The following is a 17,430-nucleotide window of genomic DNA, read 5'->3' on the forward strand; positions in this document are numbered from 1 at the left end:
ATAATGCCGATTGAAGGCAACCTGAGAAGTCTTTAAGTATAGTAAATATTAATCTGTCTTCGGGGCACAAACCTCAGACCGGTTTTGCCGGTAACATGAACATGGAAAATGCAGTTTATCTAAATTACAGGGTTTTAATTGCAGTCCTACAATTTAGGCGGAGAACGGCATAAATATTTCCTGTCCGTAGTTATCTTTTTTCCCTTTTTTTTTTTCCCTCAGACATCCCTTTGAAAATTTGATGGAGGAATCCACACTGTAATTCCATCTGCTTAATAGTTGTATCCTGCCCTTTCCAAATATAGTTTGTTTCCCACCAAACGCTGTGGTTCTGTTAGAAAACACGCTTTTTTTGTATCGATAAAAAGTACTTTTTTTCTCGGATTCGAGCATTAAAACCACATGTTTAAAGTGTCTCTGAGACGGAGACTAATTACTGATGACAGTAGAGGTTGGGTCACTCATTCCTCATGCTGAACTGGGCACGGCTATGGTAAGAGAGTTATATTTTTAATTGTTGTTATAAAAATGTAACTTTGTGGTATATCAAAAATAACGCGAAACAGAGTTAGCTCTCGGCCGCCTTCAGACGTAGAAGGTAAAAAAGTAAGTTGGAAGGACGCGCTAAGTTCAGTTGGCTTCATTATCGCGACGCGATGTCGTTCGAGGTGCCACTGCTGCGCTGCCAGCGACGCGTCTCGGAGACGGAGGACAAAGGAAGAGGTGAAAATCATGGCAATGAAAGACGCGCTTTTTTTTCCGACTTTAACGTGGTGAGCCGGAGCAGCCATTTTAACGTCCCCGCCGTTTAGGTGATGGATGGTAAATTTGCGGCGCGGGGGAAACGGGAGGATGCGCGAGCGCAGCGGCGGTTAGGAGCGCGAGACGAGCGGAGCGGATCGTTAGGAAAAAAGGTCGATAAAATGGAGGGATAGACACACAACGCCAAGCTTTTTGCTTTTTTCTTTTCTTTTCTTTTATTCCCACCGTCAGTGAGTTGTAGCTTGTGCGGATAAAAAAAATCAAAGCAGAGCCAAATATTACTTTCTTCAACTTGCCCACGCACGAATAGCTCATAACTTAGCTGAAATTTCCTGATGCCAGCACGTCACGGCAGAAGACAGAGTCTTTCGTGTTTTTTTTCTCCTCAGATTTTTCATTGTTTCCGCATGACTGTTGTTGAAGTAAGCTAAAACTGAGGTGAACTTGTTAACTTTTCACTTAACACACCAAACGCTAGCCTAGGTGTTTCCCGGTTCACACACAGGAGGAGAGCCAAAACATTTTCTCAGTCAGTGTCTGTTTAAGAAGAATCATGGACTCTAGTACTATTTCACATTCACTTTACATTACTGTATTTCCATTTTTCACTTTTATCCCAAATGTAGCAGTGCCGAGAGAGTAATTGTCCTGTTTGCTGTGTGAGGCATGTGGCCCGTTATGTGGAAATGTGTGTTTCAGCACTTCTCCTGCCTCCTGGCTTGACTCGGTGCTTAGACTTGTTTCCAAAAAAAGGCCACTTGAAAAGTTTTAACTGCTCAAACTATGCATTAGGCATTCATTTATGTTGCATGCTGACTGAAAACACCCTGCAGCCGCCATTAATTTGTACATGCCATGTTGACAGACTTTGTTGGACCCAAACAACAGTACAGTTCACAGATTGAAATGGCAGGTAAGCATGTATAAAAGATGCTTTCAAATCTACTTTTAAATGATGTGAAATACTGTCATAATTTTGCAGTGTTTCTTTGCGCCTAACTTTTTTTGTTTTCTTTGTCCTGGCAGTGATGGCACAAGATGTCCCTGGAGGCAGATAAAAACAGTTTTGTGGTTTCCAAGGAGAGAAGTACATCCTGTGGCTTTCAGGGTGCTGAAGAGAAAGAGGAGATCCCAGGGATGGGAGAGGACAGGTGATGGCACTCTGAGTGTTAAGATGGCTGTGTAGGCTGTTATTATTTTTATCAATTCATATTAAGCTGGTGCCTTTATCCAAGTGTGGAGTTACAGACATTCCACTATGCTACTAACAATACACTCATCCACACAATAACACTCACCCAGACATGCCCACACAAGGGCAAATTAGAGTTCACTTGAAACACACATCTTTTTCACTGTGGGAAGAAACTGGAGCGCATCAAGGAAACCCATGTTAGGGGAAGGCATGCACACTCTGCAAAGACCGAGACAAGCCCAATTCAAATCTCAGCCTAAGAGACACTTGTGCTACCCACTGCACCACCATGCCCCCCATTTTACTGCAATGCTGAGTATGGTGGCTGCATGAGTTCGTTGTCTGTGGTCCTTGTATTATGCATGAGAACTAACACACACATACACACACACACACATACACACAAGCCGCTTGTCACAAGTGGGGTTGCGGCAAGCTGGAGCCTAACCCAGCAACACAGGGCGTAAGGCTGGAGGGGGAGGGGACACACTCAGGTTGGGATGCCGGTCCATCACAAGGAACCCCAAGCAGAGCTTGAACTCCAGACCCACCAGGGAGCAGGATCCAGCCAAACCTACTGTGCCACCACACCCCCTGCATGAGAGCCAAATTCAATAGAACATGCTTTTGAAAGTCTTCTTGAGGCCATGTGTACTCTTAATATTTATTTAATTATTTTATTCCATTATTTTACCAGCACTTTCAAAACAAGTAAGACTGCTTACAGTTTCACCTGTTTAATGAACTGGATGTCTTACTGGAGAAATTTAGGTTAAAGGTACTGCAGTACCCGTCCTGGGTGTGTCCCCTCCCCCTCCGGCCTTACGCCCTGAGTTGCCGGGTTAGGCTCCGTCTCCTTGCGACCCCGTATGGGACAAGCGGTTCAGTAAGTGTGTGTGTGTGTGGATACTGCAGTACGACTTAAACCAGCAGCTTCTGGGTTATAAGACTGACTTTAACCACTATACACTCTGCCAACCTCTCTTAAGCTTTACTTAAGGGTGAAATTAAGTTGTTTACATTGTTCAATATATGTTACAGATATTCTAGAGCGTTGACTCAAATCTTGCTACTGTGTTTTATAGGACTGTAGTTGTATTGGTAATTTGACATCAGCTCAGGCTGAAGGTCAGGATATGAAAATGGAAAAATTTATTAAAAGTATGGTTCTTTACTAATTAATGGTAGTTGCATTTTCAAATTTTGTGTTAATTTGACAAATGCAGCAGGATAATTTATGGTGTGTACACTAAATTAATAAAACTTCCCCTCATTAATTTGTGTAACTGATGCTGTTCATGAATTCAGACTGTGCCATTTTGCTGTGGGAGGACTGGTCTCCATACTGATGAGCTTATTGCTGGGAAATGACTATGCTGAAATTTTTTCCTGTCATTAAGCAGTAAAGAGAATGCTATCACCTTTTTTCAGCACGATTGCCCACTCCCTGCTGTGCAATCACCAGTACTAAACCAACTGTTAGTGGAAATGGGGCAAGTAATTCTGCATTTATTGGATTTGGCAATGTATGCTTGTTTGAGGAGGGGTGGCATGGGGGGGGGGGGTTAGCCAGGTCCTGCTCTCTGGGTGGTCTGGGGTTTGAGTCCTGCTTGGGGTGCCTTGTAGAGGACTGGCATCCCATCCTGGGTGTATCCCCTCCTCCTCCAGCCCTGCACCCTGTGTTGCTGGGTTAAGCTCTGGTTTGCCGCGACCCCGCTTGAGACAAGCAGTTTCAGACTGTGTGTGTGTGTGTGTATGTGTGTGTGTGTGTTTGAGTTAGAACTAAAATGGAGGCTAAAAGTATTTTTCTGTAAATATCTCCATTTGGCTTGCTTAATATGTATTTGTTAAACTTTAAAAGTCATTTTAAAATTATACCTCTACTTCTGGGAATATTTTTTACCCCTGGAATCTGTTTAAACACTTTACTTTCTGGAGATGAGTAGGATGAGTATTCTCTTATTGTACAAATTGATGAAATCCTATCCTTTCAAAGGTCAAACAACTTGCTTCCTTATTTTCCGATTTCCTTATTCTATTTCTAACTTGAAGGGGGGCGCAGTGGGTTGGACCGGGTCCTGCTCTCCGGTGGGTCTGGGGTTCGAGTCCCGCTTGGGGTGCCTTGCGACGGACTGGTGTCCCGTCCTGGGTGTGTCCCCTCCCCCTCCGGCCTTACGCCCTGTGTTGCCGGGTAGGCTCCGGTTCCCCGCGACCCCGTATGGAACAAGCGATTCAGAAAATGTGTGTATTTCTAAGTTGATAACTGATTGACATTTTTGTCTGAGGCAGATTATACCTTGCTGAAAGATACTGGAGGGGGTGCGGTGGCGCAGTGGGTTGGACCACAGTCCTGCTCTTCGGTGGGTCTGGGGTTCAAGTCCCGCTTGGGGTGCCTTGCGGCGGACTGGCGTCCTGTCCTGGGTGTGTCCCCTTCCCCCTCCGGCCTTACGCCCTGTGTTGCCGGGTAGGCTCCGGTTCCCCGTGACCCCGTAAGGGACAAGCGGTTCTGAAAATGTGTGTGTGTGTGTGTGTGTGTGTGTGTGTGTGTGTGTGTGTGTGTGTGTGTGTGTGTGTGAAAGATACTGTGACAGGTAACCTGTCATAAACCAACTGGCTAGTTGTGCAGTTTCCTTCTGTTCCATCAACTGCATAAGTAAATCCGTGTATTAGTTTTAAAAAAAAAAAAAAAAAATGTGATCACAGCTGCTTTCTTCTTTAACATTTAGTCTCTTTTTTGTCAGTCAGTATGTTATATTTTTAAATTACTTTAAATTATTTTCCTAATCTAGTATTGAATTCATTATTAAATGGTTTTATTGCAGTGATTCATAATATTTATAGTTGAGGTTATTACTGAATATATAGTGACAGGACATTTGCTGCCATTGGTAAATGAGTGTATTTGGACCCTGATGAAAGCCTTACTTGTGTTTCATGCAGTGTTCTGGAAATGCTGAGCTACTCCAAATTTACAGACCTGGAGACATGGCTGTGTATGCCTTCTACACTGCTGCCGAGAAGTTTGGAATCATTATGTGCCACCTCTCAGTCCCTGACACCTAGTGAAACTGCAGACGCTGAGAAGAAACCCAGGTATCTGTTAAATCATTTTTATGGGTTATTTGGTATTTTTGGGATTTGCCAGTTCAGCAGTTGTGGTGCTACTGTTTAATGTTACTGTAGCCCTGTGTGTGATATAGGTTGAAGTAGACCACCTTAGAGACAAATATTTAAACTTTCCAGGTCAAAGAAAAAAAATTATAATTGTTCCAAATGTCTGCTCTGCTTATGGTTTGTATCAGTGTCTGCAAGATTGTAAATGAGGAGAAATAACTAAAAAATATGTACAGCGGAATGCATATTGAAAAATAGTCATTGCAAGTTTACAGCCACCTTGTAGAAACAACTTATTTTTGAACTTTTTAAGTTAAGGTTATTTATAAAAACATTAGAGGACTTCAATTAGTGTAGATTTATTTCTACACTTTTTACATACTGACAAAAGTAAAATGAGAGAAACACAACCAATGATATGCTTGCTCAAAGAATGCGTTTCAATGATCTGCTACAGTATTGGTGGTGTGTATTGATTTCTTAATGTTATTTTTTTGTTTTTGCTCCTTCTGATCTGTAGCCAAGATCTCCAAGAACTTTTCACTTTGTTTAAAAAGTTATCATGGAGCATGGAAGTGTCATTTGACTATAGTGAGAAGGAGGAATTTACATGCTGAATTTTCATGACTGCTTCTTTGTACAAAACTTCAAACAAGTCTGAAGAACAGATTGCCATCCATTGTGGCATTTTTTCTAAACAGCCTGTGTTCACCATTCATCTCTACTTTACTGTGGTAAATTCACCCATCTATTTTTTCACTCGGTGAAATCACTTGTTTTGACCATATCAGTTCTGCACTGGGATTTAATGACTACTTTCTTGCAGAACAGCACATAATAGAAAAAGTCCTCAAACACTGATCAACAGTGCTTTCTCTAGTATTTTTACAACAACATGGCATTTGCAATAAGGAATGTCAAACTGCTGAGTAGGCAGATGACAGCATCTCAGTTAGACATTAAAGAAATGTCAGATTGTTTGGCTTGACCACACAACAGACACTTAGTGAATTTAAAAGAAAGTGATTCCAACATGACATGCTGAAAAACAGATCATCCATTATTTATTCAGTTAGATTTTTTCACTAGACTAATTACTTAGTAAAGTGGCAGGAAATACAGTGGAAGTTTTTATTTATATTGTGTAACTGGATTCTTCAAGATATATAAAATTTGTTTTTATTCAGGTGGCGCAGAGAGTAGCACTGTTTCACAGTGTTTGGGAGGGGAGAATATGGTTTTGATAAATGGTAATTTATCAGAAAAAGAGGTCATATCAGTGATGGTTGTTGCTAAATAGCACAAATAACTGCTAAACGTACTGCTTAAGGCAGCACAGTGGTGCAGCGGCTAAAACGGCTGCCTCACAGTGCCTCTACTTTTTGAGCGTAGGTTTGAATCCAGCTCAGTCTGTGGAGTTTGGGTGTCTACGATTTCTCCGTGTCTGTGTGGATTTCCTGTCTGTGCTCTGGTTTCCTCCCACACTCTAATGACTTGCGGTTTAGGTTGACTAGCAAGTATAAATTGCCTGTAGTGTGTGTGTCTGTGGCTCCCCTTTGACGGTGTCCCGTCCAGGGAGTACAGCTTCAGGCTTGGACCTAGTGATTCCAAGATATGCTCCACATTTCTACAACTCTGAGCAGTACAAGTGGTTAATGTGAGTCAGTGAGTATACTGCTTGAGTTAAGGATTTTATGAAATGCCACATAATAACATTTTGACCTAAGTAAATAATTCAGACAAAATATCAGTGGGCTTACTCTTGTACTTTCTAGAAAATCACATCTTTCTCTTTAAAGAGGGTTTCTAAATTCTTGTTTCTTAATATTCTGTGACTTTGTGATCAACCAGTAAAAGTTCAATTGGCAATTGAAATGAGTGTAGGCATGTTACATGAAGCACCGATTTTCAGAAAACATCATCAAATGTTTGCAAACATATGTTTGAAATGTTTGAATTGTAGTTGATTGTTATTGATAGTAACGAATAACATTTGTGGCTGGTACACTTCCCTGCTGAGAATTATTCTCTGTTGTTGCACTAAAATAATTAAAAAAAAAATAAATAAATAAAATAAATATATATATAAATTAAAACAATATATAAGCAAAATATTAATAATATAAATAAAATATATAATTTAATTTCTTGCATTTATATCAGATAATAGGGGCAGGAGGTGGCACTTTGGTTTTGGCTTTTGCCATGCAATCTGAAAGTCCCCAGTTCAAATCCCTCTCCTGCTGTGGTACCCCTAATGTATGTACTTGAGGTAAATTGATACAGTAAGAATTTTCAGCTTCATGTACTAGTAAATCATTGTAAATCCTTCAGAACTACTAAATCCATTTCAGCATTCAAAAGTCTCAGAACACATCTCTTTTGGGCACACTTCTCTTTTGATTTCATAAATTATAACTTTGCATTGTTACCATTTCCATCATGTATTTCCTATCTCACTCAGTTTTATAGGCAGCTACTTATGTAAAGAGTAAAAACGATGGTGCTGGACAAAATAACTGTACTTCGATTGTATGTCTACATCTAAAGCGTAGCCTGTTGTGAAATGCACATTTGTTTGCCCTCTTGCTCTGCTAAATGAATAAAAATAAATAACTTGGGATGCAAATTCTAATATTTCAAGTTGGTTTGGAATATGGTGTCATAAGGAAAATTTTATTTCTGTCTTGCAGTTCCATACAAGTGTTGTCATTATGTGTTTTATCCACTAGAGGTCGCTGTCATAACATTCAGTGCTCAAAATGACATTTTTACCTACCTGAGATTAGTCATACTTTTAATACATCATATCACGAAGTGATTATCTGTTCTATGTGCAGTACGTATTTTCTTTGCCACTCTGTCATTATGCTTTGTCTTTATCATAATGCTTACTTTCATACAAAAAGCAATTGAAATAACATTTTATACTTCACAAGTTTTCACTCTCTGCAGTGAATACCTGCATGTTTTTCACTTTCATAGAGAAGTACTATGGGTGTGACAACTTCTTCATGTGTTTGAAAAACAAATCCACAGGAATGTGAAGCATTCTCTTATAATTCTGTTGTAATGAATGTTTAAGTCGGGTGTGGAAGTGTCATTTAAATGGGAGGGAACCTACCTATTTTGAAATTGCATCAAAGATTAGGATAAACCTGGTTTAATTTTAATGCACTGACTCTGGTATGCATGAGAGCTGTACAGCCAAACTTGAAAATGTATATACAAAGATTGTGTTCTGACATGTTTGAGACCTTATACATTTTCATGGAGAATATGTTAATAATGACTTTAGTTATTCTTTTCTTTGGCACCTTTGTTTCCTGTTTTTTTAAGACAAAAAATTAAGCCTGCGGCATTGTTAAGATCAATAACTTTGTAAAGTTCCATTCTGTTTTCTTCACAGATATTAAACCTGTTAATCTGCTAGCCATGTTGTCTCTTGTGCTTAAGTGTCCTAGCTATGGAAATTTAAATGTCAGTGTTACATTATTTAGTTGCTTAGCAAATGCCATTATTGAAAAGATTTTACAAAACTGAGAAATTTACATTTGTTATAAATATTGAGGGCAGCATGGTCTTTCAGCACATGGTCTGTGCAGTTTGAATTTCTGTTAGTGGCATTAAGTGGCGCTTCATCCTACAGCTCTAAAAGTGGAGCTTCATCCTACAGTGCTGCTGTTTTGATGTTTGCATAGGTTTTGTTAACATACCTAACACATTCCAGAATCATATTGTTCACATGAATTTAATAACATGGCTCCAATTCTTTATTTATCCCAAGTCAATCACTGCTGATGACAAAGGGCAACAACTATGGCCATTTCTCACTGACACAAAAGGGTATATGAGCACCATGGTAGAACAGTAGGTGGCATTGTCATGCTTGGACTCTGGTTTAGTTCTGAGCTATAATGTCTTCTGTCAGGAGGTTGTGTGTTCTCACTGTATTAATGTGCATTTTCTCAAACGCTACATAAGCATGGTGGATAAGTGTGTTTAGTTTTGTGCATGGCACATATTGTTAAATGAGACTCATTTTAAATGAAGTCCCTGTCATGGAACTGATTGTACAAAGGTTTGTCAGAACAGTGCAAATAACTTGATTCGGTGATGAGCATTGACTGTATCCTGTGGTAAGATGTCATGTACAAGTAGTATTGTAAAATTGTCTGCAAAAATTGTCACAGTACACACAATTTATAGATTTAGTTAGAGGCAGTCATCACTGCATTAAGAGAAATATGGCTTTTGTACAAGTGTGCAGCAATAAATGTTGACTTTTCACATTTGCAAGATTATGCCAGATTTCACTCTGTATTGTTAGCAGTAAATTTGTTGTGACAGCGTTTTGGCTTTTTATGCTTTTCTTACAGTTACTTAAATTTAAATTAATTTAAGGTGATTATTTATAAATGTATATAGTGGATTTTGGTAAGTACTGGGTTTCTTACAATGGGTGAGATAATATTTTAAAAAACTGATAGTTTTGTGCTCGTTGTGACTGATGAAATAAACAATACAGACCATGTGCAATATATAATTTTATAAAAGAAAGTCTGTCAAGCCACTGACTGAGCACCAGTCTCTGTCACTTAAGTACATCATGTGCCGTTGGCTTGACAACACTGCATTTTTTTATGGACAAATATTTCTTGCATAAATCTCATAGTTTTTCTTCCATTCTGTAGGTGTCAGATATATATAAAAAAAACATCTAATAAGATCATTTGATTGGTACAGAGGTTAAAGTGTTTTAGGCTTTGATGTTTTTGGGATAGGGGGTGCGGTGGCACAGTGGGTTGGACCACAGTCCTGCTGTCCGGTGGGTCTGGGGTTCGAGTCCCGCTTGGGGTACCTTGTGATGGACTGGTGTCCCGTCCTGGGTGTGTCCCCTCCCCCTCTGGCCTTACGCCCTGTGTTGCCGGGTAGGCTCCGGTTCCCCGTGACCCCATATGGGACAAGCGGCTCTGAAGGTGTGTGTGTGTGTGTGTGTGTGTGTGTGTGTGTGTGTGTGTGTGTGTGTGTGTGTGTGTGTGTGTGTGTGTGTGTGTGTGTGTGTTTTTGGGATATTGCCTAGTGCAGGTATGGCATTCAGTCCTTATTGTTTCTTTTTTTTTGAGAACAGAAGTGGATAGAACATGGCTTTCATAACAATAAGCAATGAGGTGAAAGACAGTACAGCACTCCTGTAAGCTGCCAGGATGGATTCCTGGGGAGACATTGATTGTGTGCTCAGCATATGGAAATTCACTGGCTTCTATAAGGAAACATGCAACTTGTTACCCAGCTGCAGGCTCATTGGTGCCGGAGCTTTGTTACTTTGATCACTTTCAAATTCATCACACACTTGAGGTTGCTCTAACAAGCAGAATTGTTATTTATTTGTCAGTTCTCTGAAGTTTTATGGGTTTGTTTCTGGTAGAAGATTAACTATTAAAAATGTTGTTTTGCATTGAAACATATCACACACATTTTCCGAACCGCTTGTCCCACAAGGGGTCGCGGAGCCTACCCAGCAACACAGGGTGTAAGGCCAGAGGGGGAGGGGACACACCCAGGACGGGACACCAGTCTGCCGCAAGGCACCCCAAGCGGGACTCGAACCCCAGACCCACCAGAAAGCAGGACCCGGTCCAACCCACTGCGCCACCGCATCTCCTGAAACATATCAGAGTTTTCTAATTTGTAGAATTTAAATATAATAAAATAATACTTGACTGCATTAAAAGCTGTGCCTTTTTTAAGAAATCCAGTGAATAATGAAATTCTCATATCAGTTTTCCTTGTTTCTTCTACTTGTCTTTACTGCATCCATCCCCTGTCATATGGACACTTGTTATGTGGATATTCTGTAATCCTTAATTCAAGAACTTTTTCTACTCACCTTAGTAGAAGGACTATAACCTTGGTTATATTGACTTTTAATCCAGGTTAAGGGTGAAGTAAGTGTCTTCGTACAGACCGGTTGAGTCAGTCAGATTAGTAACTAGTTCAAGCTGCTGAATGCACCAACAGCTACAGTATGTGTACTGACTGAGGATGATGGGAATAGATGTCATCTCATTTTGTGTTTAAATGTTGCACTCTGCACTCCACTGCACATCTGTATTTTCAGTGAACTGTCAAATATATGTACGTGTAAATTCTTGCGAACCCCTTGTCCTGTTCAGAGTCACAGTGGTCCAAAGCCTATCCTAGAATCACTTGTTGTATAACACACCCAAGACTGGATAGCCACACACATATACACTCACTCTCACCATTTCACACACTGTGGGAAATTTACCATCACCATTTCACCTGAACTGCACGTCTTTGTAATGTGGGAGGAAACTGGAGCACGAAGAGAATATGCAAACTCAACCCAGACTGAGCGGGATTTAAATCTACACCAAAACAGCCCAGGTGCTGTCAGGTGGCAGCACTGCCCACTCCACTACCATGTGTTTGTGTTTCTATACGCACACATATATGAATGACCTAGGTAGAATTTGGAATACAATTGATACCATTTTTTTGTTTTTTTTTTTAATTTTCCCTCAAGAAAACATGAAAAAACTTGATGCAATGAAGGTGTTTCATTAGTTTATCAAATGCTTAGCTCCATTTATCTCTGTGTATATCACGTGGCATCTAGACATATTATAACGGTTTAGCTGAACGGATACCTACAGCACTTATTCATATAGGTGTATTTTTTCACTGGAGTGATTGAGGGTCTGCAGCTGACTGGCATCCCATCCAGAGTGTATCCTACTTAGCCTTGAACCCTGTGTGTCTGGGATAGGCTCCAGACTACCATGACTGCCTTGGACAAGTGATTAGGGGTTAGTAAGTGAGTGAATGCAGGGTGTTTACCTTAAAAGATTCTAAATACTAATAAAGGACAGCAGGACTTGAACCAGCAACTTGCAGCTTTGAACTCCATGCCTCAAACAATCACTTTAACCTCTTACCAATTATTATTTTTTCTCTGATTAGTAAAATTGTGGTCCATGTTGGTTAAATTTTTCTAACCAGCTTTTGCTCTTTTTTTCCACAGTTAAATATTAATTCATGTCCCTTCAGCATTAAAAAAAAGTATTTTTTTCCTTATTGATGCTGCTGTTAATGCTGCTCTAAATCTTCCACATTCTTGCATTTCAAATAATTTGTCCTTGCATTATTGAACTTCAAGTATGTTACTTCTACTTAACTTGTAAGAACAAACATTCATATGCTTTTAAGATGTAATTGCTGCTCTGCATTTTTCCAAAGGCAGTGAGTCTGGATTTTAACATCTTAACGTGCCAGTGGCCTCAATATCATTTTTGTTTTTTTAGTGAGTGAAAATGCACTGATTTTGGTATTTTATGAAATGATTTTTTTTTTTTCGTAGTAATTCTAATGTTCATGACATTTTCACACACACTAAAAAGGTTGATATTTGAATGTGGCTTATAGCTCTTTATTATGCATTTCTGATCTATCTAAACATCTTGTATGTCATGAATTCTCCCTGTCAAGAAACATTTTTTTTTCTAGCATTGTAATTTTAGTGAGAAGCAAGTTTTTTCATTAGTTTGAGGGGGAAAAAAACAGATTTTTATGCTTAATATGTCTTATCCCAAACTTTACATGCAGAAATTGCATTAAACCTTGCTGGTCAGTACAGAGTGTTTTAATTAATTTTGTAATTCTCTTTACATGCTTTGAAAATGAGAGTGAAATGATCAGAGATTATTGGATGTGGTTCCAACAAAACAATACCAGAAACAGATTGTGTGTGTCTATGTGTGTATACATAGTGTGTGCTCATGCATGCGTGGTTTTGTGTAAAATGGTGTAGCACTGCTATTGCCAAAACCCTCTCCAAGTGGAAGCTAACAGACTGACTGATTGAAGCTTGTTTGTTTGATACCACAATTTTTGCTCATACAATTACTGTGCAAGCTGCCTGTAGAAGTGAGATTTCAAATTTCAAATACATTTGTGTGTTTGCTGGTCCATCCATCTATTTTCAGTGCCAACTTATCTAATAGAACACTGCAGTGGTATGGAGCCTATCTCATAGGGCAGGAAGCATAGGATGTGAGGCAGGGTACACCTAATGACCATTGTCCAAAGGACACAGAAAATTTTTGCTCAATTACTTTAGCAGTTTTTTTGCAGTTCCAGCTTGTTTTTAACATATCCCATGCACTGTTTTCAACCTTCCATACATTTGTTCCTCACGTACTTCAGGTGGGGCAAGTCCTTTCTTCTCTGGAGTTTGGTTTGTTGTGATAACCAATGAGCCTTAAGTTTTATACTCTTCGTGAATGGAAAACTTAAGCAGCCAGAGGTGACGAAGCACAGTGGTTTTGGTTGTGTTGAGGGATTTGTCAGATCAGATTTTGCTGTAGGCTGTAATCAGCATCTTGAGCTCATGGGGCACTGAGAGGAATTCAATGGAGAGAGACAACGTGCAGACACATGGGAATGGTTTGGCAGGTTGAACACAACTCGCATAACAGCATTCAGGAGGAGAAATCAGCAGTATAGGGTTGTAACACTCAAATGTGCACAAAATAAGGTTATTTAGAGTGAAAAATTTACCTAAACTACATGTTTCTGGATGGCGGGCAGAAACCCACATGAACATGGAGAACACGAAAACTCAAAACAAAAATGAGCCAGCAAGGTATTTGAATCGCAAACATAAAACTGTAAGACCCTAGCACTACCAATTACATGACTACTTCATCCCGTTGTTCACATTAACTAGTGAAGGATTTAGTGGGTCAGTTATTCTTTTCATTTGAATGCTGCCTCCTACTCCTTTCTATGGGAGCACAAACCCACCTCCTCTTGTAAGCTGGCAAATTATACATAGCTGTTCCAAATAATGTAAGTTATTTTAAAGGCAAGATAAAACATGCTCTGTCACTCGTCCTTCATAAAAATTGATGTGTAGTTGGCTCCAGATGAATGAATTTATTCAGTTTTTTTTTCAGCTGAGGTATTATTAATGCTGAAAAAAGTCCAAATTAAATTGAAACCCTTTTTCATAATATTTTTACCTCCATTCGAGATTACAATAAGGCATTTAACCTACTGCCACCTGTCTGTTACATGTGTTGCTACTTCAAAAACGGACAGAACTGAAACTTTTCCCACTTTATTTTGTAAGCCATGTATTAAACTTTGCAAAGAATTTTTTCATTTTCAGACCTGTGTGAATATTTTTTTCTTTCATATGATCATTTTTCCATATTGGTAGCTGATAGCACTGCAGTTGAATTAAGTGATTTACTTTTGTTTTAGATTGTTTTTGCAGTAGATACTGTGTATCATGTGTCTTTCAGCTATATAATTGTTTTTTCACTGAAATGTGTCTACGTTTATTGATGACAGTAGAGGGACAGTGGACACCGAGCTAAGTATGATAGTTTAAATTAGGCTTTGTATGGAGTTTACATGATGTCTGTATATTCCTTTTTCAAGAGAAGACTTAGGGGCAGCTGGAAATGTTGTGGTTAGAGCTGCTATCTTTAAATCCAAATATCTCAGATTGGAATCCCATTTCCAGCTGTAGTATCCTTGAGCAAGGTACGTGGCCTAAAATTGCTCCAGTAAGATTATCCGGGTGTATAAATGGGTAAATAATTGTAAGTACCTTAACTTTGCAAGTCGCTTTATAGGAAAGCATCAGCTAAATGAATACATATAAATATCAAGACATGCATGGAAGAATGTAATGGTAATTGACTTCCATACTCTCTCTCTTATGGAATTCATTAATGAAGCTCAGCAGCACTTGCCCTATGCCCCCATATTGGTTGTAAACAGATGGCAGGTGCCAAAACAGATGGTTTTAGTTTTTTTTGATTGTAACATGGTTATGGTGGTAGGTGATTTATTCTTTTTTTTCTGTGACTTTAAAGAAAGATTTGATTTTCTTAGAAGCTGGAAATTATCTTTAGTAACTGATTTTTATGAGAAAAATATTCAGTGTATTTTCCTTTTTGAAGAATTTTAGATATATATTTTGTCATCAGTTCCATTATAAAACTGTGAAGTAGCTAGATGCTTTTAGCATGGTCAAAAGATAACACAATAATTAATACAATTATAATTAAAATAATTATATTAATATAACTAATTTTCATGAAAAGCATACTAATTAATTACTTAGTACCTTTGTAAAATTTATTGATTGACATAGTGTTTGGCTCTGTGTTGCCTGCTTATCTGAAAGAATATTAACAGACATTTGAATGTGACTCTTATATTTCAGTTGCATTTTGGCTGGCATTGTTGTTTCTTGAATATCATGTCTTCCTCACTGTTTTTGCTACTCCAGATTCTTGGTTTTGTAGGTGAAGGGCTTTGTGGATCAGGTTTGGTGGTCCATTTTGGACCTTGTTGTGTTTAATCGGCTTCTATGCTCTTTTTGGTCTGTTGAGCAGTTAACAGCATTGCATTCTTCTATGGTCTATCAGTTGAGAGCTGCCTGTTACACTTCCAAGTCTATAGTACAGTTGTGTTGAGGTACATGATGCCATGTCATCTCTGAATTTGACTTGTATTATTTACATTTATTTATTTAGCAGTGACTTCCGTTGAACTCTATGTAGTATTATCAGCCCACATGCCTTTTTCACCAAGGTGACTTACACCACTGAATACACTACTTACAATGGGCCACTCATCCATACATCAGTGGAACACACACTCTCTCTGTCACTCACACACTAGTGGTGAACCTGAACAGCATGTCTTTGGACTGTGGGAGGAAACCAGAGCACCCAAAGGAAACCCAGACATAGGAGAACATGCAGACTCCACACAGACTGAGCAGGGATCAAACCCACATCCTCTCACACCACCTAGGCACTGTGAGACAGCAGCACTACTCCCTGTGCTACCATGCTGCCCTGTTGTGGAGTTTTTCATTTTTGCAATATCATTGAATCTCCCTGAAATTCATAGATGGACAACACATCTGCACTGTGTCTGCCATTTTTTTTTTAACTGTCAAAGCTTGTCACTCAGTATCTATACTTTCTTTTTTGTTGTTAAATTTGCCATTTAGCTCCGCGAGCAAATCTGCATCACCCACTTTACTGCCTTCAGGTCTTGGTTATAGCCTTCACCTAGTGAGAAGCAGTAACTTGGGACCCCAGAAAAATTGCTTGGTCACCCCTCCCACCCTTTTACTCTAATGGCCTGGTGCACGATATTCACATTGTCTTCTAAAAACCCAGTTTAGCTGTCATAGTCAGTCTTTTGTGTCAGTGTTTTCATGAAAGCTTTTAGTGGTCTGGCAGAACAAATAAAGAACCTAATAGAAAGACTCCCTTTTTGTAGTTTAGAAATGTGTAATCTGCTCTCCTATCAGGTATTTGAATGTCCATTGCTCTTGATTCCCTGTGATCTCGGGAGTATTCAGGCTCCAGCAATTGACTTGAATTAAGGTGTAATGCAAAATTCATGAATGGTTCTGAATACTGAGAGGGCAGTTGGCTCTTATGAAGAGGCACTCTGTCCTATCTGTGATTATGTTGCAGGCTGAGCCATTGAGTAGGGCAGCAACATAGAGTCCTTGCAAATGAATCCAGTGGAAATAAGTTGTACAAAGTCTTCAACATAGTATTATTTATTGTTTTTAAGATCCAGTCCTGTTTATGGTTCTGCTAAAAGAGTTTTGAGGGAAAAAACAAAATGCTTGCCTTACAGAAGCTTCTGGAGTTTTTTATGGGACACAGAAAGATGGGTTCTTACAGAAAAGGATCCTGGAAAAGTCGAAGTTATGCTGTTTCAGATGCCAGGTACCTGTAGACTTTAGACTTCTCAAAGTACGTGCCTAGGAACAGGATGAAAAAGTAACTTTTGGAAATCTACCTCATATTGTTAAAATTAGAGGAAGTGTTCAAAGTGAGATTATTGTGATTCAGGTATTTCACTGCTGCAGCAGGCTAGACAATATATTTTTGCTGTCTACATTTGTATTGTTCATGACATTATTTCTTTTCACTTAAGTAGTTTTGTATTTTTATGTTCTTGTTATTCTGCTTAAAACTGTATACAGGCATACCCTGGATTACGAACAAGTTCTGTTATGTAAAAGTCTGTCTTTAAGTTGGATTTTGACGTAAGTCGGAACAGTTAGGTAGGATCTGTGTCTAACGTCAGTTAGTCAAATGTTTGTCTTAGTATATAGTATATTGTGTATCTTTCTATGCATAAAAACATTAAAGAGACACTTCTGGATATACTAAAACATCTTTAATATAACAATACAATAATAATACAATGTAATGATAACACACACACACACACACACACACACACACACACACACACACACTTTCAGAACCGCTTGTCCCATA

General features: G+C 39.0%; 1 protein-coding gene across 3 annotated transcripts in view; it reads left to right on the plus strand.

Moving 5' to 3' along the window:
* Positions 1-308: 308 nt before the first annotated feature.
* ankfn1a (ankyrin repeat and fibronectin type III domain containing 1a) overlaps positions 309-17,430 on the plus strand; it is a 121,437-nt gene continuing 104,315 nt past the window's right edge. Inside the window, exons 1-4 of one of the 3 annotated variants that reach the window (XM_018761384.2) lie at positions 416-493; positions 1,628-1,675; positions 1,789-1,913; positions 4,898-5,050. In XM_018761384.2, the coding sequence (XP_018616900.1) occupies positions 1,801-1,913; positions 4,898-5,050 (266 nt within the window). In that variant the 5' untranslated portion in view covers positions 416-493; positions 1,628-1,675; positions 1,789-1,800. Of the gene's footprint in view, positions 494-1,627; positions 1,676-1,788; positions 1,914-4,897; positions 5,051-17,430 lie in introns of all 3 variants that reach the window. The other 2 variants (XM_018761385.2, XM_018761387.2) reach the window with 2 other exon arrangements.

The sequence above is a fragment of the Scleropages formosus genome, chromosome 20 (assembly GCF_900964775.1).
Source record: "Scleropages formosus chromosome 20, fSclFor1.1, whole genome shotgun sequence".
In the NCBI taxonomy this organism is placed as follows: Eukaryota; Metazoa; Chordata; class Actinopteri; order Osteoglossiformes; family Osteoglossidae; genus Scleropages; species Scleropages formosus.